Consider the following 26,471-nt stretch of genomic DNA (forward strand, 5'->3'; position numbering starts at 1 on the left):
TTTCTACTTCTTCGTTTCCTTTCCTCATACTTTCATCACTTTGCTGCTGTGAAATTAAGTGTTTCCACTGTCCAAGCTAAGATGTAAGCATAGTTGCAACGTTAGAACCATTTGCTACTGATAATAATGTTCAGCGAGATATGGAAATGTGGCAATGAGCCACTTTATAAAAAAAAAAAGTATTGATCCATTTTGAACAAGTTATGTGATTAAGAAATTTGGGCAGCACTATAATTATGGGAAAAACATATTTTTTAATATTTTTTTTAACAAGTCAGCCATAAAAAGGCTTGGACCGCTCTTAAAAGCAACATTGATTATAAACGGTTCTACACAAAATATCTATCTGAAATTACTCTGTGACATAATTAGGTGATCAGGCCTCAAAAACCGTAATTTTTTTTAACAAAACATAAAGTGCAGCCTCGTCACAGGTGAGTTTGATATAACGAAAAAAAAGTGTCCGTTTTAAGGTGCTAGTAATATTTAGTAGACATGTAACAACAACAATGCAATGGAGTGAATACTTTTCCTCATTCCTGGTTGAAGAAGGGGTGAGTGAGAGCTCTGGAGGCCGAGATGCGGCGGCTCGGCGTGAAGGTCAAACATTGCTACAGTTAAAAAAAAGAAAGAAAGGAAGAAAAAAGAGGAATGACGCTCAAGAATTTGTTTTTTTTTTCCACTGGCACAACAGACTAAAATAGTCGTTCTGCAGTCATGTTGATAGTGTTAGTGCTAGTGACGTACAACATCCATTAGAAAATGTGATCATATAAATATTTTGCAGAGCCTGGATGTTTTCTACTATCTTTGTGACTGCTTTATTTCATGTATATGATAACTGTCCATGTTAAGCGCTTTGTTACAACTTCAGCTGTTATGAAAGCGATATATCAATTTGTATTGTACCGTCCTGTATTGTATTGTATTGTATTGTATTGTATTGTATTAGATGATACTTTGAGCAACTCACCAGAAGAAGGTCTCTCTCGTAGGGTTTCAGCGAGAACAGCAGATGGGGTTGTGGATTTTTGGGGCCCATGTTGAGTGAGTAGATCACAGGGCTGTTCTGGGGCCACTCATTCTCGCTTGGCAAACCGATGAACCTAAAATGGTTGTAAAATAATGAGCCTCCAATTAAATTAAATGAACGAAAGAAAAGAAAGAAAAATGCTCGAGATGTTTTAATTGGACGAAAACATTGCTTACGTCATGAAAATATCCCTTTCATTGAAAAATAGCAAATTATTGATTAAAAAAATAAAAATTACAATAAACAGCTAACACCTTTTGACAAGTTTTTATTAACACATTCATTGCCAGACGATGTGCAAAAATGCGTGCACTCCAGTGCCAGGGTTTTTGTCATTTTCACTCAAATTGCAGGACCCACAGAATATTGACTTTTTGGACTACATAAACATTCGATACAGAGTCACAAACCTTAGACTGTCTTCTTTCAACAGAAAAAAAAGAGTTACTTGCTAAGTTATATGGGTCTGGAGTTATCTGAGCTTGAAATGGGGGTGGCTGTACAAAATACATATTGATTTATATAGCGCTTCAACAACAGCTGAAGCTGTAGCAAAGCACTACCATGGACAAAAGGCAAATGTAGCCCCCTCGTGGAAGGGAAAAAACATTTCCAGAGGTCTGACCAGTGATTTATCGGCACCCCCGGCAAGAAAAACCAAAACCCGAACAAATTCGGGAATGGTGCTCCACGTTCACATTTTTTCAATTCCTAAATAAATTTGACAATGGCAGTGAATGAGTTAAATAGGGGCCACTGCCAATTTCATCCCAATGGTGCTTAATCTAATCCAAATTAGATCCAAGTATTCACACTTGACTCCTTTCTATGTAAACGGCGATATTAAATACAGCTTGGCTCATCGCTAATATCCCTCATATTCCTGTTTCGAATGATCTGTTGAAGAACACCGCACAAGCAAATACTCACTCAAAGATTTTTTGAAGCTGCTGCGCCTCATTGATTCCATTAAAGAGCGGCCTGCGGGATAAACGATCACGTCAATATGTCATCTTCATGTCCAAAGTCATGAGTGATGTGTTTACTTAAGCAGGAAGAGCTCAGCAAAGATGCAACCCATGCTCCACATGTCCACAGATGACATGTAAGAAGATTTGAGCAGCACTTCGGGAGCTCGATACCACAATGTGACAACCTGCAGTGGCAAAAAAAAAAAAAAAAAAAGACACTTTTTTTCCCACTCCCTAACACACTTTCTGTAATAAACACAATAGTGTAATGGTGGACATACCCCTGGTGTGAGAGCCATGTTGTAAGTGTACAAGCGAGACATGCCGAAGTCTGTGATTTTAACCAGGCCGCTGCTGCTGACCAGGATGTTAGCCGGTTTGAGGTCACGGTGCAGCACAATATTGGCATGCAGGAAATCCAGGCCGCGCATCACCTGCAGCATCACGGACTGGAAGCACGCAGTATCTCTTTAGTTCTTTTGTCATGTGGATCAACTAAGAAATTTGCTGAACAATTTAATAATAATATAGTTACATTCACATTACAATTGAGTATAAACATTAAACTTTTTGTACGACTATAGTCAGAATTTCCCTGATTCTACTACCTGATTGTTAAAAATACAGTAAAGTCTCGTTATATCGATATTCTCGGGAGTCGGAAAAAATATCGATATAACCGGACTATCGATATATCCGATCTTGCAGCATGTAAATTTTCTCCTTGCGTTCATAGAAATAGTATCGTAATAAGCAGTACTATCGATATAACCGATATCGATATAACGAGACTTTACTGTAATACATAAAATAACATGGCCCCAAGAGTCAAACAAAAGCGACAAAGGGCTTGAGAGGTGGGGTTTTAGTTGGTGAACAGCACCCCCTGGTGGAATTGTAGCAGAATGATAAACATCACGTTATCTGGTTTAATAACAATAATACTGATAATACTGAAAATAATGATAATGATAAATTTCATTCATAAACGCCTTTCAAAACACTCGAGGCTACTTTACAGTCACAGGAAAAGTTTTTCTGTGGGTACGCAGTGGCAGCCACACGCGCCAGTGTTCACTCAACCCGGAATAACTCAAATAGATAGAACGCTAGCTAGCTAGCTAGCTAATAGATAGCTAGCCAGATAGTCAGTGAGCCAGCTAGATAGTGCACCGATTTTAGAACCAGTATGGAAATGATCATAATACAATTTATTTATAAGAGCCTTTCAAAACTGTCAAGGACACTTTACAGTCACGGGATAAGAACCAATGAAGTATTACATATTAATATTACGACTGTATTATTTTTCTTACCTTAATGTTATCCCGGCTGAGTCCAGATGGATGGGCGACAGATAGGTAAGTGGACAGGTCCTGGTCAATGTATTCCAACACTAAAGTGAGGTCCAATGACCTCCCTACCAACGTAGCGGTTGCGTCCAACAACCTGCACAGTCAAAGAAGAGGAATTTGTATGAACTATTTTTTTCGTGTTGGATGATATGGTCTTAAAATATTCATTTTTAAAAAAAAATTGTAAACATACATTCATCTATCCATTTTACTATCGTCTTTATCCTTACAAGGGTAGCGGGGGGGGGGGGGGGGGGAGTGCTGGAGCTAATGTAATAAATCAAACCTAAAACTATTAAAACCATCCTGAACTGGTTAGCAGCCAATCGTAGAGCACAGGCAGACGAACAACCATTCACGCTTACAATCACACATAGGAATAATTTCAAGTGTTCCATTAGCCTGCCTTGCATATTTTGGGAAAGGTCGACGCGTTAACCATTGCTCTTACTTGACAACGTTGGGGTGTTGGAAGTACTTCATCCTATCGAGCAGCGCCACCTCACGGATTATGTAGGGAGGAATGCCGTTGTCGTTCGACGATAACGACGCCTCGCTGCAGAAGTGGAACTTCTTTACCGCTAGGAGGCGCCCTCCGTCTCCCAATTCCCTGGCTTTGTACACCTTGCCATAGGAGCCCTGACCAATCTCCGTCAGCAGCTCATAGATAAGCAAATTTGCGCCAGCGTCCATCACCTTGGATGTGGAAAAGTAAAGCAGTTAGAGAAGATGCAAATGAATGAGCTTCGTGGGAAATGGGTGAAACTGTCCAACTGAATGTATGGCAAGCAGCATATTCAAAAAAGACTGGACTTGAGGGGGAAGTCATTTTATGTATTTTTTTGGGCAAATTGCCCTGTTGTAACTGCTCTGATAGCAGTGCGTTGGTAAATTTTCTGAAGATAAACAGATGAGAAAGTAGTCAGCAGGAAAAGCATCACATCTAGCGTGTCACCATTTAGTTGTACAGTTAACAGTTTATAAATGAATTAATAGCATTTTATAAATTACTGAATATAAAATGCTGGGTGTGATATTTGACATGACGCCTGTCAATGCCCCCCCCCCCCCCAAATTCCATAATGGACAAATACAACGAATGTCGTTGCTCAGTCGTACCTAACGAAGGTAATTTTTGACTTGGCGTTCTCTCGAATTTGCCACATTCATCATGGCGGTGATCTCAACGTATGGAAAAAAAATACCGCGTTTTGCGCATGTCCAATCAGGTTCAGGCACTGGCGTATCGTAATAACTTGATTTTTCATGTTATTATACAAATTACAATTATTATTACTTCATTAAAAAGACACTTTTGTTTAACAATACAACGTACACTAAACGTGTCAAGTGACGAGCAAACTTGAGTCTTATCCAATTAGCAGGTTTCCTCGTAGTCTTCACAAGCTACCATTTCTATAACTACAATGCAGTTCCTGGCTTTTCTGATAACGTTACCTTATTAAAAGTATCTCGCTTCTTGTCACTTGCAACCCAAAACAACGTGGCAGCCCTCCCGCAAAAAAAAAAATACACACACGATAAAATGCAAATCGACAAAATAAGAAAAACTAAACGTGAACACCAGCCGTTCGCGTGTGGGAACGAATGCTCTGTCCATGCGCACTACCGAGTATCGTGTACATTTAATATCCGTATTTATAAGTAACTGTATTTAATTCAGGTATTTTTTTTTCTTTAAAATGTTATCTCAGAAAAATACTGTCAGAGTAAGAATTAATTCAGTCTTTCAATTGTATCACAAAGAATACGATACAAAATACAAATAGTGCTTGGCTCAGGAGTGTACCAAATGAAGAAAAAACAGAATAAGGAAAAGACGAATTCGTCGTCATTTACACGGTTGTGTTTTAATAGGCACTACATTACTTAACATTTTACAAACAAAAATAGGGTATGGTTGACTGCAGATGACCAGACTTGAGTATAATATAATGTAATAAAAAATGTAATACAGACGCGTCCCTACTTACAAACATTCAAGGTACAAACAACGGTGGAAACGAGCGCTTTTTTAGTAATATATAAAGAGAGTATTCTCTCCAGTTGTACATATGCCGGTACATATGTTTATATAGCATATAGGTTAGTTATACAAGCCTTAAACATACTTATATAAACCTTAAACATACTTATATAAGCCTTAAACATACATTCCTATACAAAAAACAACTTATGAACGAATTCACCTTACGACCGTTCGTAACGTATCTCGTTCGTAAGTTGGGAGCATCTGTACAATTATGTCATTCTAAATTTACTATTTAAATAAATATATTATATATAAAAATATTTTACATGGTAATTGCGTATATTTTAGCATATATTATGCATTTTTCACATATTTAAAGGCACTGTAGACAACAGCAATGGTTTGTGTATCATTATCTTATGAATAAACCCCGTTTGTCAACCAGGCTGCTTTTTCTGCAGCTTACACCCCTTTCAATTTGTTGTTGATAAACTTGGTCTTCTTGGCCAGCATGATAGTGTCCAAGTGCAGGTTGCGATGAAGGATAGCCGAGCCGCAGGTGAGCGCGCCGGCTAGTGCGCCCGCGAAGCCACATACGAACACATCCTGACCTACGACACATAAACTGACGTGTGAATACAGAAACCGATTGGAAGACGTGATGGATGAGGTTTTTTTTTTTGTTTTTGTGACATACATGTATTTCAAAGTGTAAAACACGTGGCTTATGGTTCAGTAAATTGAACGATGTGTCTACCTGTCAAATAGAGGTTCTTGAATGGCGTCTGGGGTCTCAAGTTGGCGGTGACCTCCGGGGTGAAGCGCTTGGTGCTGTGGTCTGCCCCGTAGATCTCGCCTTTGGGAGCGCCGATGTAGTGCACGTTTGTAATGGGAGTTCCTGCGTCAATGTATTCCACCTGAACCCAAGTGGGAAAATTTGATTCATTCATCCATTTTCTAACAACATCCGGGTGATGTAACATACGGCTCCCCTCTCGCCTCAAATTGGCGTTTTCGTGTTTATTATGTTTGTTAAAGTCATTATAGTGCCTTGCACACTGGGTCAGAGAGGACAGTAATTTCATCTGTGCTCTATGTCATGCATATTAGCATATTTGACAATAAAGCTGACTTTGATACACGTTGCTAACGTTAATGCTAACATTACCTTGTCCCTGGTGATTTGGGGGAAGATATCCAGCACCACTCGCAGTGCCGTCTCAATGAACGCCTCCTTTAACTCCTTGTAGTCGGATCCTCGGTTGGTCACCTTGTCGTTCTTCCACTCCTCGAACCAGTCATAATTGGCGAAACTGACCAAACTCAACGTGGACTTGCCTACAGCATACAACCGAAAACTGTCAATCGCTGTCGTAAATTGTGCAGAGCACATACTTAAGCCACATGCTGCTTCACCAGATTGAAATGCTAGTACCTGGTGACCTCTCTTCCCAGGTAGGATCCTTAGCGGAAGGGGAGGCGACAAACAGGAGTGGAATGCTTTTACTCGACCCCTCTCTATCGCCGTCCTGGTACTTTGTCACCCTCGGGGACAAAAACGGCAAACAAGCAAAAATAAGACCTCTCGTAAAATGTCCTCACAAATAAATAATAATAATAATAATAATAATAAATAATAATAATAATAATAATACATTTAATTTCTAAGCACCTTTCAAAAGTCTCAAGGACACGTTACAGTCACGGGATAAGAACTTTTTTTTGTGCGGGTGAGCAGCGGCAGCCATTCGCGCCAGCGTTCACTCTACCCGGAAGTAACACAGCTGCAAAGTTATGAAAGGAAGAGGAAAGGTAAGAAAGAAGTAGAGAAACAAAATCCAAAAACTAAATAACAAAAATATGACAACACAAAGTCACAGAATCATTGATTCTTCAGCACTTGCTGTATCCTCTTTGTGACATGAAGCAGTTCTAAATGAAAGAGGAGAGGATCAAAGCATCCTTTTCAGCAGTGGATCAGGGACGTTGGTGGAATAATAATCCATTTCATTTATAAGCGCCTTTCAAAACTCTCAAGGTCACTTTACAGTCGAGTTTTTCTGTGGGTGAGCAGCGGCAGCCACACGCGACAGCATTCACTCAACCCGGAAGTAACACAAATGGATAGGAAGCTAGCTAGCTAACAGATGATAGCTAATAATAATACTAATACACTGTATTTATAATCGCCTTTCAAAACACTCAAGGACATAGCTCATAGCTATATAGCAACATAGCTAATAAATAGATAGACAGCCAGCTAGATAGCTAATAGATAGCAAACAGATATTTTATTTACTTGTATTTTGGTAGGTTTAACAGGCTTTTTAAGTGCAGTAATGGATTTAAATTAGATTTTGAACGAGTGGCTTACACACTGCTTTTATTTTGAAAGTGTAATTTTTGTTCTTTACTGCAGCTCCTGTATTTTTGTTTTGCTGTTAAAATGTAAAATGTGCACATATCTGCAGCTCCCTATTTAAAACAGTTCCCTGGTGTTATTGATAAAGCAGAATATTCAACTTACAGTTCATCGAAATTGTTCTCCGCAAAGATCCAGTAGTTGTCAGCTTTGAGGCCAAGTTCCTCCTTGGTGCCATCCAGTCCGATAAAGATGCTAAGGCCGCCTGACCCGTTCTTCATCAAGCTCAACTGCTTCTGGATTGCTATGAAAATAAAATGCAAATAAATAGAGCCAATGTATGGATTTTAATGGGCACATCTCAACTGATGAAGTACCGTATTTTCCGGTTTATAAGGAACACCCACAATGAATGGTGTATTTTAATAATAATAAATGTCATTTTTAAGCGCCTTTCAAAACTCTCAAGGTCACTTTACAGTCACGGCATAAGTTTTGCTGTGGGTGAGCAGCGGCAGCCACACGCGCCAGAATTCAGTCAAATAGATAGAAAGCTAGTTAGCTAGTCAATAGATAGCTAGCTAGATAGCTAATAGGTAGGTAGTGAGATAGCTAGTGAGCCAGCGAGATAGCTGATAGCTAATAGATAGCAAATAGCTAGCTAGCTAGTGTAGCTAGCTTGAAAACTAGCTAGATAGCTAATTGGGTAAACTTAGTAGAAATACAGTATATAACAATTTATGGTGGCCTATTAGAATAATTTTTACCATTTGCATTGCTCAGATTTTTTTTGGGAATGTGGCCACTAAACGCTGGTGTGACTCGCGCCTCGTTATTGGTCGCAATTGTGGGCTTAGCGGAATATGAAAGAGCGAATTGATTTTTTTTTTTTTTTTTGGGGTTTTGCGCAAGTATTACTCTGGGTTAGATAGCTAATAGCTAGCCAGCTAGATAGATAGCCAGCCAGCTAGACAGCTATATAGCTAATAGATAGCTAGCTAGATAGCCGGCCAGGGAGCTAGATAATAATACATTTCATTTATAAGCGACGGACATTATTAAAAAATGTTGGACAGCTCATAAGCTAGCAAAAGGAGCAAATAATAAGTGCAATTTTATGAGGTTATCGTGAATCCACACGTTCATAGGAATTTTTTTTAACAGTTTAATGACAGTACAGTAAAGTCTCGTTATATCGATATTCAAGGGAGTCCGAAAAAATATCGATAAAACCGGGACTATCGATATATCCGACCCTGTTTGCATGTAATTTTCCCCGTGCGTGCATAGAAATAGTATCGATATAACCGGGACTATCGATATTGATATAACGAGACTTTACTGTATTTCTTAATGTTCTTCAAGTCACAAGTTATTTCCTGGCCAATGGCACCCTCTAGTGGACGTGTGGTAATCTCACACCACACTCGTAGCTCTTCGATTCAGACGCAGCACTACTGAAGGCCTCAGGGTGACCTGCACGGCACGCCACATCCATCCTCAATCATGAGTGATCGCCATTTTTTAATTTTTTTATGAATTACCCGGCACAGTCTGGAGCTCTTTGGGCAGAAGTTTCTGGTAGGTGTTGAAGATACCCGCGTTGGAGATGACCATTGGAGCATAGATATGCACCTCCTCCTCTCCCTTCTTAACACTCACACCTAATGGAGACATACCGTAAAATACCAAAGCCAAACAAAAGTAGCCGCGTTGCAATATCGACACGGAAATTCGACTCACCACACGCTTCCCGTGCGCCGTTGAACAGAATGCGGTTTACGGGGGCTCGTACCAGGACGGCGCCACCTGCTTTCTCGATGATGGGGATCATGTGGTAAGCAATCTCGCTCGAGCCGCCTTTGGGGTACCAGGCGCCGTTCAGGTAGTGATTGATCAGCAGGCTGTGCATGGCAAAACTGGCCTCTTTTGGCATATTACCTGGATGAGGATGGAGAAAGTCAAGCACACGGATAGGGGGAGATTTCTTGAGTTGTGCTAGCAATAGCATCAAGGCTAACATTAGTAATAATAATAATAATAATAATAATAATAATAATAATAATAATCTTCCTCCCTCCACCTCTATGTGCCCCCCTTGCCCGTCTCAGCACGATGGGGCGCAGAGCTTTCAGCTGCTCTGCCCCCAAACTCTGAAACTCACTTCCTCCCAAAATTCGTAACATCGATTCTCTTCCCACATTCAAATCCCAGCTCAAAACCCACCTATTTAAAATTGTATTTTCTGTGTAGCTCTATCTCTTGTTTCTATTCCTAATTTTATTTATTGTATTCTATTTGTGATTGGATTTTACTTGTTATAGTACCTATGCTTGTTTGTGACTGTAAACTGTCCTTGAAAGCTTTGAAAGGCGCTTAAAATAAAATGTATTATTATTATTATTATTTACAGTCACGGGAGAATAACTTTTTTTTCTGTGGGTAAGCAGCGGCAGCCATTCGCGCCAGCGTGTTGGGTATTGAATCTACTTTAACTCATTCACTGCCAGACGATGTGCAAAAATGTGTCCACTCCAGTGTCAGGGTTTTTGTCATTGTCACTTGAATTCCAGGACCCACAGAATATTGAGTTTTAGGACTACATCAACATTCAATGCAGTGTAAGAAAAAAACCCAAGACTCTCTTGTTTCATCAGAAAAGAGTTAATTCCTAAATTATATGGGTCTGGAGTTATATGAGTATGAAATGAGGGCAGCTGACCAAACATATATATTGGTATTTATAGGGCTTTAACAACTGGAACAAAAAAGAAATGCTGCCCCCATGTGGAAAAAAAAAAAAAAAAACATTACCAGAGGCCATGGCGAGCGCTTTATCGACACCCAAGCATTAAAAAACAAAGCCCAAACAAATTCGGGAATGGCGCTCGACATCATATTTTCAATTCCCAACTAAATCTGTGAATGGCAGTGAATGAGTTAATGGATTATCAAAAGAACGGACCAACTAGGACATCCTCGTACAAGTGCGAGCACAGACGTTGGAGTACATAAGTAACCGATATTAGCAAGTCTGGCGGACAACCATAATGGCGGACAAGGCAGGGTAACTCTAGGCCGTGTAAGCACTAACGTTATTGTTCAAATCTGTGCGATGAAAGTAACCAAATGCAGTGGAGGGTTGTGAACAAAACAAGCAACCTACCGTAAGTGCCGAAAATGTAAGATAAGACGGCCCTGAGGTCCTTGTTCTCCGTCAGCCCATTGACGACTTCAGTCAAGCTGCGGGGCGCCATTTTGAAGAAAGCCGACAGATATTTGCTCACACCGCTGCGGACAACCAACTGGGCCAAGAAGGCTGGCAGGTGCTTCAGCATGGCCATGAGCCAAATGCCTCGGCCCGTTTTCTGCGGATACAACAAAATCATGTGTTCATGAAAGTCTGAGATCTTAACTCATTCACTGCCATTCCCGAATTTATTCGGGTATTGAAAACATGATGTGGAGCGCAATACCCGAATTTGTTCGGGTTATGGGTTTTCTTGCCGATAAAGCGCTGGCCAGACCTCTGGCAATGTTTCGCCCTCCCACGAGGGGGCAGAATTTGCCTTTTGTACATCCGACCCCATTTCAAGTTCAGATAACTCCAGACCCATATAAGGAATTACCGTATTTTCTGCACTATAAGGCACACCTAAAAGAAAATATTTTTTTCAAAAGCTGACCATGCGCCTCATATGTATTGAAAACATTTTAAAATATGTGCATTAATTGAAGGTGTCCCTTATAATGCGGTGCACCTTATGCATGGAAACATTTTTAAATGTCATTTGTTTGAAGCTGCGCCTTATAGTCCAGAAAATACTGCAACTATTTTTTTCTGATCAAAGAAGAGGGTCGAAGGTTTCTTACCATGCATTGATTTTTTTTATGTCGGGTGTGTGCCGATAAAGCGCTGGTCAGACCCCTGGCAATGTTTGTTCTCCTCCACGAGGGGGAAGCTTTTGCCTTTTGTTCATGTTAGTGCTTTGTTCCAGTTGTTTTTAAAGCGCTTTTTAAATTAATATGTGTATTGTATTTTGTACAGACACCCTCATTTCAAGTTCAGATAACTCCAGACCCATATCTGACTAATTAGCTGGTTATGTAGTTAGCTATCTAGATAGCTTGCTATTTGCTAGCTAGCTTCCAGGTTGTATGAACGCTGCCGCTGCTCACCCACAGAAACAAAACTTCTCCTGTGACTATAAAGTGACCTTGAGAGTTTTGAAAGGCGCTTAGAAATGAAATGTATTATTATTATTATTATTATATTATTATTATAGAATTTGGGAATTAACTCTTTTTTTCTGATGAAAGAAGAGAGTTTCTTATGCTACATTGAATGTGTATGTAGTCCTAAAACTCAATATTGTGTCGGTCCTAGAATTTGAGTGAAAATGACAAAAACCCTGGCAATGGATCGGACAGATTTTTGCACATCGTCTAGCAGTGAATGAGTTAACGTTTTGTGTTAAGCGAGCGTGAAGTTAAGGCTTTTTCACGTTGCACTTGTGTAACTGCTGCTGGCGATATGCCGCGTGGCTACTGGTAAGCGAGCCTTATTTGATTTCAGCATTTTTAAAGATTACATAAAATATAATAATATCTAGTAAAATCTGACTCATTAGAAGCATGATTTCTTCTGAGGGGAAAAATGTTTAGTTTTGGCAGTTTAGCAACTATATCGGTTCACTTAGACATTTGCTATTTAGGCGTGGCCTCCGCGGAAGGAAGGTGTTGAAGTAATGCATTCTTATCGTCTTGTGTAGTACATGTTTTATCTCACAAGGAGCCTGTTGGACCTCGTGTCGTTTTTCTAGAAGTACTTTATACTTTGGCATCTGCTTTACAAGTCATCAGCATTTTATTTTTCCTTTTCTAGCCTATTATGACAAAGCGCTTTGTTGCAGCTGTTGTTAAAGGACAACCGACACCATTTTTTGGTTTCCTGACATCAGAAAAACGTTTTATAGCATCTAAAATACCCAAAACATGCAGGCTGATATTTTTAAACACCAATGCAAAACACCAATAAAAATGACTTAAAGCAGTGTTTGAAATAACGTCTGTCCGGAGGCCCGTACAACTTTTTCATCAAAATGTCTCGGCCCGGGTGGCCGACAACTTCTTCAAGGAACAAAAAAAAAAAAAAAAAAAAAAAGAAAGATTTTTTTTCAAATTAAACGTTTTTATTCAAAAATGCAAAATCTACAAGCAAATTGCCAAACGAACGTTCGCTTGGCAATTTGCATACTCGGCACAGCAGCCAATCAGAAGCCTGTTTTGTGTGACTGTAAAGTGTGCTTGAGTGTACTGTAAAGTGTACTTGAGAGTTTTGAAAGGCGCTTAGAAAGAGGGGCCACGTGGCTTTTAGCAGACAACGCAACGCAAACTTTGCATTGTGCACCATGACGACAAACGACAACTGGAGCAAAATCTTCAGTGAGGGATATTTACCATAAATTAAGCAAGGGAGCATTTGTGGTAGGTACTTCCTTAATTAAAAAAAAAATCATTTATACTTCGCAACAGTGCTTTTTTTTGCGATTAGTCGTCTTATTGTGTTTCAAGTTGTGAAAAATGGGGCAGGCAACTTCATGTCCAGGCAGGCAACTTCATGGCCAGGCAGGCAACTTTTCAGAGTTGTCTGCCCTGGTGTCCGCTAACTTTTTGTCATGAGTTTCAGACACTGCTTAAAGTGTGCTAAAACTGCAACAATCAACAGCGATCAACACGAAGTTTTCAGACCAAACAAAGTACCCAAAATGCATTGTGTCGCTTTCTCAGTCAGGGGGCGTTCCTGACGTGACGTCACGTCAGGCATTGTCATCAACTCGAAAACAAGACTTCCTGAATATTCAGCGCGAGTCTTAAAACGTAAAATATAGCTATATGCGGTGGAATCTTTGTAAAATACGCTCAGTAGAAGTCATTTGAAGTCATTTTACAAATTATGGACACAACTTGTCCGGAGGTGTCGGTTGTCCTTTAAAGCACTATATAAATCAATATGTATTGTATTGTATAAAGTAAGAAATAAAAATAAAGTTTTCAAACCAAGGATTAAAATAAAAAAATATCAAAAATCATCAGACAACTAAACAATCAAAGTACAGTAAAAAAAAATGTACCTCCAATTATGAAATGATATCCAAACGACAGACACGACTTACCTTGACTAGTCGCATGTACTCATCGATGGCTGCCTCCTCGCCCGGAAAACACTTCTTCAGTTCCTCAGGGAAGCGTGTGCGCCCGCTGTAGATGGGATAATGGCGGCGGTTTTCTGGCGGCCCTATCACGACATGGTCAAACGGGTTCTCCAGTGGTTCCCACTGTAGCTGTCCATTGGTCAGCTGGTCCAACATGCAGCGGAATGGCTTATGTTCCAGCAAGTCGCCAATGTAGTGGATTCCTATGGTACACAAACGCATCATATCAATTCCTGTATTTTGACCCCCAAAAAAAAATCAACAATCGCAAACGTTCTTACCGACGTCGAACTCAAAACCCTTCTCGGTGAATGTGTGGCAGCATCCGCCGGCCCGGTCATGCTGTTCCAAAACCAGAACTTTCTTTCCAACCTTAGCCAGTATTACAGCCAGGCCGAGCCCACCGATCCCGCTGCCGATGATGACTGCATCCAAATTGTCTGGAACTTTATTGGCCAGAAAGCCTGAACACAATAATGTTGATCATATAATCAAATGTGACAACCATACGAATAAAATCAAAATCAATCATGGTTTGGTGCAACGGAAAGTTATTGGTTATCAGTATTGCGGTGACAGTAGAAATTCATGCCTATTCAACAATTTTATCATGAATCTCTATCCCAATAAGTCTATCACAAAAAAAAACACATATAGTTTGTGTTTTAAAGTAGCTGTAGCGAAAAGATACATCGATAAAACAATAACCAAAACAACTACTCATAGTATGACAATGAGCACACAAGTACGGATGACATCACTGTTAGAAATGCTGTAATCGTGGCGGAATGTACAGACAGATAAGTCTTCATTATGAGCTTTTTTTAAACGCATTAACTATTAAGGGAAAATTAATTAATTATAAAAACAGTCGTGCCTATTAGACATTATGTGCATCTGCGGGGCTCTATTGACCCCTCCCAAAAAGAAACTCAAATGACACAAATGATGAAATACAAATGACACCCCGGATAGGACAAACACGTAAGTGCAAATGAACAAAAAAAATCCTAGTTTGTTCGAGTTCATAGTTAAAGTCATCCGAACCCTAAAATACACAAACTAATTCGATGACACGTTCCTCGTGTGACCAAAGGTTATACAACGAACTCAATAGACATACAATGACAACTGGGCTCACCTTGTTTCAACACCTTATTCTTCTCTTTCCGGTTAAGGACCATCGGCTTTAGGGGTTCCCGCGTGTCAGTCAGAAAGGGATTGGGTCCCGAAGAAGCAAAGACATATTTAAAAAAGAAAACAAGCAACGTGACGGTAAGAATTACCACAGTGAGCCACATTGTTGCTTTGCTTCTGCCTTCTCTTGCTCGCTAAACTGCAGCCAAAGTGCGGCGAGGAGGGGGGAAAGTGCCGCCTAGCAAAACACAAGGTTAATTCCTTCAACAAATCACAACTCATTTCCGTATTAGATTAACCAATCAGCATGGCGCAGGAAATTCTGCAGCTTTTAGAAGGGACGTAATGTACAAGACACACACACAAACAAATACAGTATATACTGTACTGTATACAATATAAACATACTCACTCACACACACACACATATGTACACATACGTATATGGCACACATACATATATACATACACACATATACATACACATCTTCTTTTCCTTTCGGCTTTTCCCCTCAGGGGTCGCCACATACACACACATACATACACAGTGTATATATATTATACACACACATATACATACAAACATGCGGATCAAACCCCTAAAGATGGATGACACTGATTTGCTGTGGCAACCCTTTGAAGGGAAAAGCCGAAAGAAAAAAGAAAATATACATATATATAAATACATAGGCACACATACATACACATTCATACATATAAACACACAAACACACCCATATATATACATATAGATACATACATACATATACTGTATATATATACACATGTATACATACACATATACATGCATACATATATTATATACACACACATACAGTATATACTATATAATATACACACACATACATATATATACATATAAACACACACACATACATATATATATACATATACACAAATACATATATATAACACACACACATATATATATATATATATATATATATACACATGCTTGTGAACATACTACGTTACATAGAAATACAAGCCAAAATACACAATATAATAAGAAACTCAAGTATCTTTCTGACAAAAATGGGAGGGCGGGAAAAAAACTGAGATCATTTATTGGTATTTTTTTATTTTTTTGCTCCAAAAACGACACCCGTAGCTTCAGTTGCTGCAGTCCATTTTCGACCACTGATTGCAAAACCCCCAAAACATTTTTTTTAAACACATCTCCGTGCTCGCGCTTTTAGCACGGTTATTTGAATTTCGAGACGCGTGCTTTTCTACACTTCCGAGTTTCTCTTTAGATTTTGGAAACGGCGCGTTTACGGTAACTATCTTACTACCTAGTAGGAAAACTCAACGCTTCAGCAAAAATGACGGTGTATTAGTGATCTTTAACAGCAGGTTTACAACAAAAGTGTCAAAGTCGGGTGCACACAATCACAACGCGGTGTCTCGGGAAACCCCCTTTTTGACCTTATATGCGATTGTTTGGCTTTGTTTTCTTTTATAATGACACCTGGATAAGGAAATTAGAGCAAATCAAACAGGAATGAGCAAAAAAAGCCCTTGCTATTATCTTGTTAGCTTATGACCACAATATCATGAGCCTTTCCATTGAAAAAAAAAAACATTTTAAATTGACCTCATGTCAAATTTTACTTGCAAGGGTGTTAAAAAAAAAGAGCACATTGTGGTATGCGTTAGGTCGGGCACAATATATCAATCGTGTTGTCAAAACTTTTTTTTGGGTTGGTGGGATGCAGTTGTCCTTGCAGACCATCTGTGTGTGTATATGTGTTTGTATGACTAGTCTTGTGAGGACCACTTACGTAGTGATGACATTTTTGTCAAGTGAGGACCTTTTGGCCGGTTCTCACAAGTTTTTCATTCTAAAGGATCTCTATATGCATCTGTTAAAGTTTCAGAAAGGTCCTCACAAATTCAACCAAAATGATTTTTTTTGGTTTGTATTTTCATTTCACTTGGATACACACACTTGTTACTCACTGTGTGTGTTCATGTATGTGTGGTTAATGAAAGGAAAAAGTTCATACCACAAAAAGTAAAATGATATTTTAACCAAATTCACTACAGGGGTGAGGACTTTGAATGTACCCATTCAGAAACCTCACTCCTGATGTTATTTCAGTGTCAAGTCCGCTTTTTATTTCTTTGTTTGAAAAGACCTTGAAGTGGGAAATGGGGTGACATTTAGTCTTCAAATGTAACACTAGTTCTTCTCTAAACTTATCAGCAACGGTGGTCCTCACTCCTTATCTGGAGTTATCCGGACCTAACAAAACCATTGAAACAGGAATGTGTGTGTGCGTGTGTGTGTGTGTGTGTGTGCGCGTGTGTGTGTTGGTACAATCCCATCCGATGTTAAATATTGGCTTGGATGAAACCGCGACGCCTTTAAGGTTCGCGTGAAATGGAGGTTGTAGCCTCCCCCTTTGCCTGGTAGAGATAGCGCATCTCAAAAAAGTTCAAAAAGGACCAAAAAAAGAAATCAAACCTGAAAAAATAAAATAAAATAAAGTAAAAATGAGCGCTCGGTTTCCTCTCTTGAAAGAGTTTTCATGCCCATCAGTCAGGTGATGCGTGCGATGGTACGGTCGCCGTGATCTTGTAACACTTTACGCCATGAGGGTTCGGCGGGGGTTGTGTATTGTTACGTCACTGCAGGACCAGGCCAACCTGAGAAGAAATAGGATATCATTTGGAAAAGATGATTAGCCATGAGGAGCCCGTGATGAGAAGAAACGAGCGTCAGCGCAGAGCGCCGATGCGTATGTGGAACTGTCGCAGCTTGGAATTGATGCGGATTTACATGGGATAGGAGATGTGAGACAGACGGTCTCTTTTCGTCAATGGATGCTACAGATTCGTGTTTGCTTTCAACATTTAGCTTGTAGAAGATATGCACATTTCACCACGACGTCCCTGATCCACTGGTGAAAAGGATACTTTGATTCTGCTTCATACAACAAAGAGGGTGCAGAACATTTAATAACAACTTCTGTTCTATTTTGCATGACATCAAAATGACTGCAATCTGCTATTAACTCATTCACTGCCAGACAATGTACAAAAATGTATGCACTGCAGTGCCAGGGTTTTTGTCATTGTCACTCAAATTGCAGGACCCACAGAATATTCAGTTTTAAGAGTACATAAATATTTAATGCAGCGTAAGAAACCACAGACTCTCTTCTTTTATCAGGAAAAAAAGAGTTAATTCCTAAGTTATATGGGTCTGGAGTTATATGAGCTTGAAATGGGGGCGGATGACCAAAATACAATGCAATGCATACATATTGGTTTAGATAGCACTTTAACAACAGGTGAAGCTAGAACAAAAGTGCTAACATGGACAAAAGGCAAAAGCTGCCACCTCGTGGAAGGGAAAAACATTCCCAGAGGTCTGACCAGCGCTTCATCAGCACCCTCGCAAGAAAAAAAACAAAAACTAAACCCGAACACATTTGGGAATGCCGCTATAACGTCACACTTTTAATTCACGAATAAATGATTTTAAAAGACACTAAAATGTACCTTTTCCGAGCCCATGCTGGGACACTTCCAATTGTAAAGGTAATACTGTAGATTGCCATCGCCCATGCCGAACTTCATCTTCTCCAACAAAGTCTTGTTTTCCATGAGGTCCAGTGCGTTGAAGACGTCAAAACCTTTCTGTGTGTTAAAACCACAAAAAAGTTCAGTCAGCTGATTTGGGCAAGGAAAAAGGACGACATATAGCTGACATGTCATTTATATTACGCACTGATTTGGCCAGGATGAGGGCGTCGGTCATGAGGTCCAGCAGGGTGGTGGTGGTGTAAACGTTGTAGAAGGAATAGGCAGCTTTCAGGGTACGATGCACCGGGTGATTCATGATGGTGGATGGCAGTGTGTAAAAACTCAGAAAGTCGGTCACTTTGCCCTCGTTCTGCCGGGGAAAGGGATCAATTACGTCAATACAGTAAAGTCTCGTTATATCGATATTCAAGTGAGTCCGAAAAAATATCGATATAACCGGGACTATCGATATATCCGACCCTGTTTGCATGTAATTTTCGCCGTGTGTGCATAGAAATAGTATCGATATAACCGGGACTATCGATATATCCGATATCGATATAACGAGACTTTACTGTACTTGTAGATTATACAGTGATACCTCGGTTTATGAACCCCTTGGCTGACGAACCTTTCGGTTTACGAACGTTGAATTTATGAAAATTTGACCTTGGCATAAGAACTATTTTTCAGGATACACACGGAGCTGCCACAATGAGTGAATGTGTCATTCGCGAATAAGCCCGTTCTCCACAAAAGAAAATGGCAGACGATTTTTTTTTGTCCTCTATTCCCCGCTCCCAGTCGTCGGTTAAAGCCACGTGATTTGTCAAGAACGCTGCAGTGAGGGGAGGTGGTTGAAACATTAAAGAGACAGGCAGACGACAGAGAGAGTGACAAATGGATAGAAAACAGTGAAATTTGGACTCGTTTCAACTTTGATAGTTCAAAGGCAGAGTGTAGACTGCAAGGTTAAAATATCCCATCAATCAGGCTCCACAAATAACCTGCACAAGCCATCTGTACACTTGATGCAAAAAGCTGTCAACCTAGCTAAACAGAACACAATTGATGAGGAACAAGGTAAAATTATCGCGGAGAAAGCACCTACAAGGGATCATTCCTCAAGATGGTGAAAGAAGAAGGCTACGTTCCTCATCAAGTGTTTCATGCTGATGAAACCGCTCATTCCATTCCATGAAGCCATCAACAATCATCACAAAGGTAAATATAACAACTTTATGATACAGTCCAGTTTATTTCTTTAATTATAATACTATAGCACATTTATTATACATTAAATAAGGTATATTTTGTGTAGTTTTAAGGCTTAGAAAATTAGAAAGTAGAAAAGTATGTTTCATGGTGACCTGGGAACGGATTATTCTCATTTTAATGGTTTCCTATGGGAAATCAATATTTGGGATACACGCCTTTCGCCTTACACACTCTGTCTGGGAACCAATTAAGTTCGTAAGCCAAGGTATCACTGTATTTTAAAATCGCGGTTTCCTTTGCAGGTATACCTCCACCAAGTACGTGTCAATGATATTGTCGCGAGGCAGCAGCCAGTGGGCAACCTCCTCCTGGTTCATGATGGGCACCAGGCTGAACTGGTTCAGGTACTCGCGCAGGAGGCGGCACACGGCCGGCACGTCCTTCTTGGTCATTGGCCGCAGACCCGACATCTTGGGGGCCTGCGGAAGGAGCGTGAGTCCATGTTGGGTAGCTCAAAGGCGTGTAAGTAATGGTGTAACGGACCTCGGGTAAGCGGTACAGCTTCATGGTGCGCTGCAGGGTCATATTCCTACTCAGGTGGGAGAACTTGACCTCGATCAACTTGCGAACGTTCAAGGAGCGATGCCAGTACCTGTAAACAATAAACAACAAGTCCATATTGACAACGCGCAGACCTGAAGGTGACATCATGATAGCGGGCGTCTTCCGAATTTTGTTTGTCATTTTGTCGCACGGTCCCAATGTTCTGTATACAGACGCTCCCCAACTTACGAACGAGATACATTCCAAACGGTCGTTTGTAAGATGAATTTGTTCATAAGTTGCTTCAGTGTGATATTTTGTATGGAATTTATGTTTAAGGCTTATATAAGGATGTTTAAGGCTTATACAGATGCTCCCCAACTTGCGAACGAGACACGTACCGAACGGTCGTTTGTAAGATTAATTTGTAAGTTGCTTCAGTGCTATATTTTGTATGGAATGTAGTTTTGAGGGTATTTTGCGGTACCAGTTTTTGTTTACCAAAAAATTATTTTCTTGGCACTAAAGTCTTGGAGGTGTATTAAAAAATGTGTTCAGTCCTTGGAAAATTAAGACTGCCGTTTATGTGTACAAAAATATGTCCAGACGCTCCCCAATTTACGAATGAGATATGTTCCGAACAGCCGTTCGTAAGGTGAATTTGTTCGTAAGTTGCTTCAGTGCTATATTTTGTATGGAATGTATGTTAAAGGTTTATATAAGTAGGTTTAAGGCCTGTATAAGTAACCTGTATTGGTTTGTACTGAAAAATAATCATTTAATAAAATATATGCTCTATAAAGATATGTACATGTACAACTGGATAGAATATTACATATGTTACTACAAAATTGTTCGTATGTAACGTTCTTCGTAACTCAAATGTTCATATGTAGGGGAGTGTCTGTATAGACACTCACCACCTTACGAACAAGATACGTTCTGAGATGTCGTGCGTAAGGTGAATTTGTTCGGAAGTTGCTTCAGTTCTCTATTTTGTATGGAATGTATGTTTAAGGCTTATAGAAGTATGTTGGAGGCTTGTATAAGTACCCTGTATTGGTTTGTATCAAAAAATAAACATTTCATAAAATACACGCTCTATAAAGATATGTACATGTACAACTAGAGAGAATACTACATATGTTACCACAAAAACGTACAGACGCTCCCCTACTTATGAACATTCGAGTTACGTTCTTCGTAACTCGAATGTTCGTAAGTAGGGGAGCGTCTGTATGGTTTTTTTTCCATTCATTGTCGGATCCCAGAATCAAGTGCAGATGCCATTTGACGGCCACCATTTCGATCACATCCTTCATTGGTCGGCGAGGACTCTAACCTGCACGTGCCAACGGGTTTGGGCAGGACCACCCCAGCCGTGTAGACCGCCTGGAAGACACCCTGCAGATTGACCCGTCTGGTGATCTCTCGGATCAGGACCGGTGCCACTCGCTTGGCTCGGAGCTTCTTGTGGACGCAGAGGAAGTTGATCTCCACCATTTTCTTTTCGCTAAATTAAGAATATTGTCACACAGATGTCTCCTTGCTTTCTTCACGGGCCATAATGCAGCTGCGTACATGTCATAGATGCGGATGGTGGCGGGGATGGCGCTGATGAAGCCCACCAGTTTCTGGTTGGAGTTTACCCTCACACCGCAGTGCCACTGAGGCAACCAGCCGGGGGGGCGCAGAGCCCTGTGGAAGGGACAAAAATAAAATCACCGATTTAAATGAGAAACAAGTACACTGGTTGCCCATCAAAAGATCTGGAAAAACTCACCAAAGCAGGAAATCGGGTGAGTAGTCAAACCGAAACATGTTGTCATCATCTTCCACATAGTTCTCATTCAGCAGGGTGTAGAGCTCTTTGAGCTGGTTGGATTAAAAATAAAATAGTCACAATTAATTAATACACACATCATACCCACTCTTGAGGACTTGCAGACTCCAAGAATCAAGACAAGAGCATGGGAAAAATCATACTGGACCCTCCGCACCCTGTCCACCCCCTTTTCCAGTGACCGATCCATGCGCACCAAATCCAGCCAACATTTAAACACCTCCTTCCCCCGTTGCCATTAATATATGTATACACACACACACACACACACACACACACACACATCCGTAATGTCCAGAGGTGGCGGATATATATATAGGGCCAGAGCTGCCAGCAAAATTTTAGTTCGCTGATGAAGCGTTTCAAATGAGGAGCGAAACGTTCAAAGAAGTACAGATGACGGCTGAAGAAAGCTTTTCATCGATGGACCACTGCTGTACAATATAGATCTTACGCAGACGTATTAAGGAATTGTATTCGATTAGATTAGACTAGATTAGATTAGACTACATTAGCCTTTATTAGAGTCCTCCATATTTATTTCCCATGTCTTTTTGACTTTACGTTTCATTCGGTCGAATGAATAAAATCCTTTATCGCCGAGGTCTTACCACAGCGGGGTTTCCCAGGTCAAGGGTGTCCCAACAGAAGCCTTGGGGGAGGCTGTAGGGCTCTTCACGGATGTGGTCCTTGTCTGGTTCGATGGAGCCGTGTGATGTCACAGTCTCGCCTGGAGTAAAAAAAAAAAAAAAACAGGACTGTGGTTCATCGTGCATGTCAGGTGAGCGAAGGGTCTGGCGAGCATCTGCTGTTTGGGCAATCTGGTGGTGTCAATACCCAGTTTGGGCACGGGTTGCGTGTCCCAGAACTGGTAGCTCCTGCGGCTGGCCTCCTCCATGGTTTTGGCAGGACCTTTGCCCACTGAGAAGAGCTCGATGGCCTTCTGGATTTCCTGCAGCTTGTCGGCGGGCAGCGAATTCACCTGCGAGGACAGAAGACGCCGTGAGGATCTGATGAAAGAAAATAAGGTCTCACAAGATAATATAGTTGACATTGGTTTGTGTGGGGGTACAGACGCTCCCCACCTTACGAACGAGATACGTTCCGAGCGGTCGTTTGTAAGGTGGATTTGTTCGTAAGTTGCTTCAGTTTGTATGCAATGTATGTTTAAGTAAAACGCTGAACTGGGAAGTATAAAACACATAATAATTTCACACCCACTGTAGTACAATGATATATATACTTGGGTCTTCAGTAAGCCATTACTGAAACTCCTGGCCCGGAATTACTAAATGACGTGCCAGCAGCCATGACTTTTTGTTATGCATCACGTCCTCCTGGAGCGTCAACTGGGAGGAGGGATTTCCTCTCCGCCCGCATACTCTATGCAGCCAATCGCAAGCGAGCTCGTCCGGAAAAAGCCGCACAATATAAAGTCTAACTTACAGCATCTATGTCTGAACATTTTTTGACATATTGTACCCGCAAAAAGGTTCGTATGTACTCTAATGTCGTAACTTGAGTGTTCGTAAATTGGGGAGCGTCTGTAATGCGTTCTTTGTGGAGGCTTTCATAACTTTGCTGCTGTGTTACTTCCGGGTAGAATGAACGCTAGCGCGAATGGCTGCCGCTGCTGACCCGCACAAAAAAAAATCCTGTCACTGTAAAGTGTCCTTGAGAGTTTTGAAAGGCGCTTAGAAATTAAATGTATTGTCATTATTGTTATTATTATCATATGTGATGGATTTTCATGTGTGGCAGGCAGGTTTGGAAATCCATTTCTGTTATTTATTGTACAGCTGAAACTGAAATAATAACAAGTTGAGACTTGCTCTCAAAACAAAGATATTTGACAGCAACAAAAAAATGGACAGTAAACCACGATGGTCCACAGTTAGATTAAAATATCAAATTGTAATCGATTCATGTCATGCCTTAGCGGGGTTGTCTTGAGAGGTATCTGTGGCCAGGCCACTCTTTTTCTTCTTCTTTTGCTTCCTCCTCTTTTTCTTGGCACCACTGTCGTCCCCCAAACCACTGTCAATAGGACACAAAAATGAAACAAATTCAAGAAAGAGTAAAGCAATACAAGACAATATTTTCAAAATTAGTCATTTTTAATAACAGATTAATTTCGTACTTTAGAAATGTTAACAATTAACTGATTAAGTTCAAATCAAAGAACTGCCCTGATAGACCATATTCTCAAACTAAACTGGAGTTATCTTAACCTTAGGTCCAGTTTAAATCACATAAAGCTCCTGCCCTCGCACTCACATACACACACAATCCTCGTTGGCCCATGCACCCACTACGTTGTTCTTGTATCTGTATACTTACAAGATAATCTTATTATTGTCCCAGGGCCACAACACACAGATGGCACATTGCATGACCTTTGGAGCCAAGGGGTGAACGACCATGCATATATACATTTATGTATATACAATGGGGTGTGAGTGAGGGGTTCTGGGACAATGGACGACACACAAAACAATATTCTATGGGCTGTTCCATCAGCTTCGACATAGCGACAAGAGTTCTTTGTGCTCCAACTAGTTTTTTTGACACCAAACCATCCACATACTGTATAGCAGAGGGGGCGGGTGTATTACATTTGCAAAGGGGCCTCATGAAAAACTGAAATGCTTGCCGTGAAAGCAAACTCTCTAAAAATATCCATTACTAATAACCAATAGCTATTTCATTATGTTTCAGATCCCGTGACGTGGTCATTCTTTTGAAAGGCGCGTATAAATGAAATGTATTATTATTCATTTATTCTTTGAGTCATATTTTGAAGGTGATCATACCATCTTCTTCATTTTTCTTCCTGACTCCTTCAAAATAGCAACATATCCTCAGACAACAGCAGGGGTAGGGCAGTCTAGCTTCTCGAGAGCCATCGACTGCCTGTTTTACATCTTTCTTACTTCAGCACGTGATTCAATTGATCAGATCATTCGGAAGTTCTGCAGACGCTTGAAACGATCATGATCAGTTCAATCATATGTGGTGGAGTTGTGGGGGGAGATCTAAAACAAGCAGGATATGGCTCTCGAATAACTGGAGGTTTCCTACCCTTGGACAAAGGGGTTTTGACAGCTAGCTATGCTCGCAAAGCTAATTGGCACGCCGTAAACTGTGCAGCGAGGCGAACTGCGTTAGTTGATGTGACGCATTCAACATATTCATGAATTTACATTTTAAATGTGTCGGGCGAACCAAAGCTATGTTGTTGTTTTGAAGGCGTAGAATGTGCGAATTATTAAGCCATGTCGTTTATTAGCTTTGCTTTAGTTAACCCAACTAGCGTCTTGCTAGCCAACACAAAGCTCCACCTACTTAAATCGCGGCGGACCAATCATCTCACAGAATAATAAGACAAACAGTCTCCCCAGCCAATGGCGTGGAAGTAGGCGGGCCATTTACAAGAGCGGCTGGCCCTAGCATTATAGGCTAATTAGCTAAACGTCAAGCGGGGGATCAGGGTAGACTCGTTTATGATTGAAGAAAGAAAAACACAACTCAGAGTGAGTTTTAAACGTGACAATCATGCCAAAGTTACGTTATTGTTGTATCGGAGGATAATGGGGAAATATTAATCTCCTGAGCATTTTTTAAATAATATTTTGAACTCGTTATCTCTCCAACAACCTCTTGCTCATTAGCAAGAGGTTGACACGAGTAACCGCCCACTTAGACCACTCATGACCAATCAAATCACGGACGATGCATGAAAACATACTCTCCAGCCAATAATGTGAAAGCAAAAGGGCGGGACATCATGCACTGGCTTTTCCTCCCCGACAAACTCGCCGTGGCCAGCGTGCGCTCGTCTTTAACTTTGTCTCATTAATTCCATGACTATTTTTTTTTCAAAATGTTGCGACTTCCGACGAGCGGTCTCACCCATCGTCAAAGTGATGTTCCTCGTTTTCACAGTCGCTGCAGTGTCCATGGTCCTCTAAGTCTTCTTTCCCCGGCAGCGGTGCTGTCTCATTCTCATCCGCCATTTTCAACCAGGTAGTGAGACGATAGCGTGTGTCCGCGAGGTCTTTAAACGTCCCTCGCTGTGATTGGTCCCTTACCGTTTACGTCAGCAAACACTGCCCTTGTCGCTGACTGTCTTATTGTAAACTTGCGTCTTGAGCAAATACTTTATAACCTGTAATTTTAGATGTTTGTTCAAAGTTTAATATACACTTGAGGGATCAGAATCAGTATGATATTTTGGGGGGTGGCG

The 26,471-nt window shown here is 40.6% G+C and overlaps 3 protein-coding genes across 3 annotated transcripts; all 3 read right to left on the minus strand.

Annotated features, from left to right (window-relative positions):
- Positions 1 to 215: 215 nt before the first annotated feature.
- cdk21 (cyclin-dependent kinase 21) lies at positions 216 to 4,957 on the minus strand. The gene is made up of 8 exons (XM_089018625.1): positions 4,818 to 4,957; positions 3,811 to 4,055; positions 3,321 to 3,453; positions 2,286 to 2,453; positions 2,080 to 2,189; positions 1,964 to 2,014; positions 974 to 1,106; positions 216 to 611 (listed from the first exon to the last, which is right to left on the minus strand). The coding sequence occupies exons 2-8, from the start codon at positions 4,050 to 4,052 to the stop codon at positions 534 to 536; spliced, it is 915 nt and encodes a 304-aa protein (XP_088874751.1). The 5' UTR covers positions 4,053 to 4,055; positions 4,818 to 4,957; the 3' UTR covers positions 216 to 533.
- Positions 4,958 to 5,211: 254 nt separating this feature from the next.
- Positions 5,212 to 15,305, minus strand: retsat.2 (retinol saturase, tandem duplicate 2). The gene is made up of 11 exons (XM_089019384.1): positions 15,071 to 15,305; positions 14,211 to 14,393; positions 13,891 to 14,132; positions 10,881 to 11,082; positions 9,458 to 9,655; positions 9,259 to 9,378; positions 7,880 to 8,018; positions 6,788 to 6,897; positions 6,521 to 6,690; positions 6,110 to 6,269; positions 5,212 to 5,963 (listed from the first exon to the last, which is right to left on the minus strand). The coding sequence occupies exons 1-11, from the start codon at positions 15,228 to 15,230 to the stop codon at positions 5,815 to 5,817; spliced, it is 1,833 nt and encodes a 610-aa protein (XP_088875510.1). The 5' UTR covers positions 15,231 to 15,305; the 3' UTR covers positions 5,212 to 5,814.
- An 830-nt stretch (positions 15,306 to 16,135) lies between these two features.
- On the minus strand, positions 16,136 to 26,284 carry LOC148885348 (glycylpeptide N-tetradecanoyltransferase 1-like). Its single transcript, XM_089019178.1, has 12 exons — positions 26,138 to 26,284; positions 24,160 to 24,262; positions 23,063 to 23,207; positions 22,837 to 22,955; positions 22,166 to 22,257; positions 21,964 to 22,080; positions 21,725 to 21,895; positions 20,383 to 20,491; positions 20,148 to 20,318; positions 18,827 to 18,991; positions 18,598 to 18,735; positions 16,136 to 17,739 (listed from the first exon to the last, which is right to left on the minus strand). Exons 1-12 carry the CDS (start codon positions 26,239 to 26,241, stop codon positions 17,719 to 17,721), a joined length of 1,455 nt encoding a protein of 484 aa, XP_088875304.1. The 5' UTR covers positions 26,242 to 26,284; the 3' UTR covers positions 16,136 to 17,718.
- Between the last annotated feature and the right edge of the window lie 187 nt (positions 26,285 to 26,471).

The sequence above is a fragment of the Hippocampus bargibanti genome, linkage group LG17 (assembly GCF_051943395.1).
Source record: "Hippocampus bargibanti isolate YZ-2025 linkage group LG17, ASM5194339v1, whole genome shotgun sequence".
In the NCBI taxonomy this organism is placed as follows: Eukaryota; Metazoa; Chordata; class Actinopteri; order Syngnathiformes; family Syngnathidae; genus Hippocampus; species Hippocampus bargibanti.

Bases quoted from the DNA above. Each gene is read 5' to 3' on its own strand.
- cdk21 (XM_089018625.1), bottom strand. From the start codon at position 4,052: ATGGACGCTGGCGCAAATTTGCTTATCTATGAGCTGCTGACGGAGATT. The intron at 2,454-3,320 runs GTAAGAAAAATA...GCGTGCTTCCAG, and splicing joins TCAGCCGGGATAACATTAAG to TCCGTGATGCTGCAGGTGAT. The intron at 612-973 runs GTGAGTTGCTCA...TTTTAACTGTAG, and splicing joins ACGAGAGAGACCTTCTTCTG to CAATGTTTGACCTTCACGCC.
- LOC148885348 (XM_089019178.1), bottom strand. From the start codon at position 26,241: ATGGCGGATGAGAATGAGACAGCACCGCTGCCGGGGAAAGAAGACTTA. The intron at 22,081-22,165 runs GTGAGTTTTTCC...TCCCTTCCACAG, and splicing joins TCACCCGATTTCCTGCTTTG to GGCTCTGCGCCCCCCCGGCT. The intron at 21,896-21,963 runs GTACGCAGCTGC...TTCTTAATTTAG, and splicing joins ACCATCCGCATCTATGACAT to CGAAAAGAAAATGGTGGAGA.
- retsat.2 (XM_089019384.1), bottom strand. From the start codon at position 15,230: ATGTGGCTCACTGTGGTAATTCTTACCGTCACGTTGCTTGTTTTCTTT. The intron at 9,379-9,457 runs GTGAGTCGAATT...TGTCTCCATTAG, and splicing joins CGGCGCACGGGAAGCGTGTG to GTGTGAGTGTTAAGAAGGGA. The intron at 8,019-9,258 runs GTAATTCATAAA...TTATTTTCATAG, and splicing joins AGAGCTCCAGACTGTGCCGG to CAATCCAGAAGCAGTTGAGC.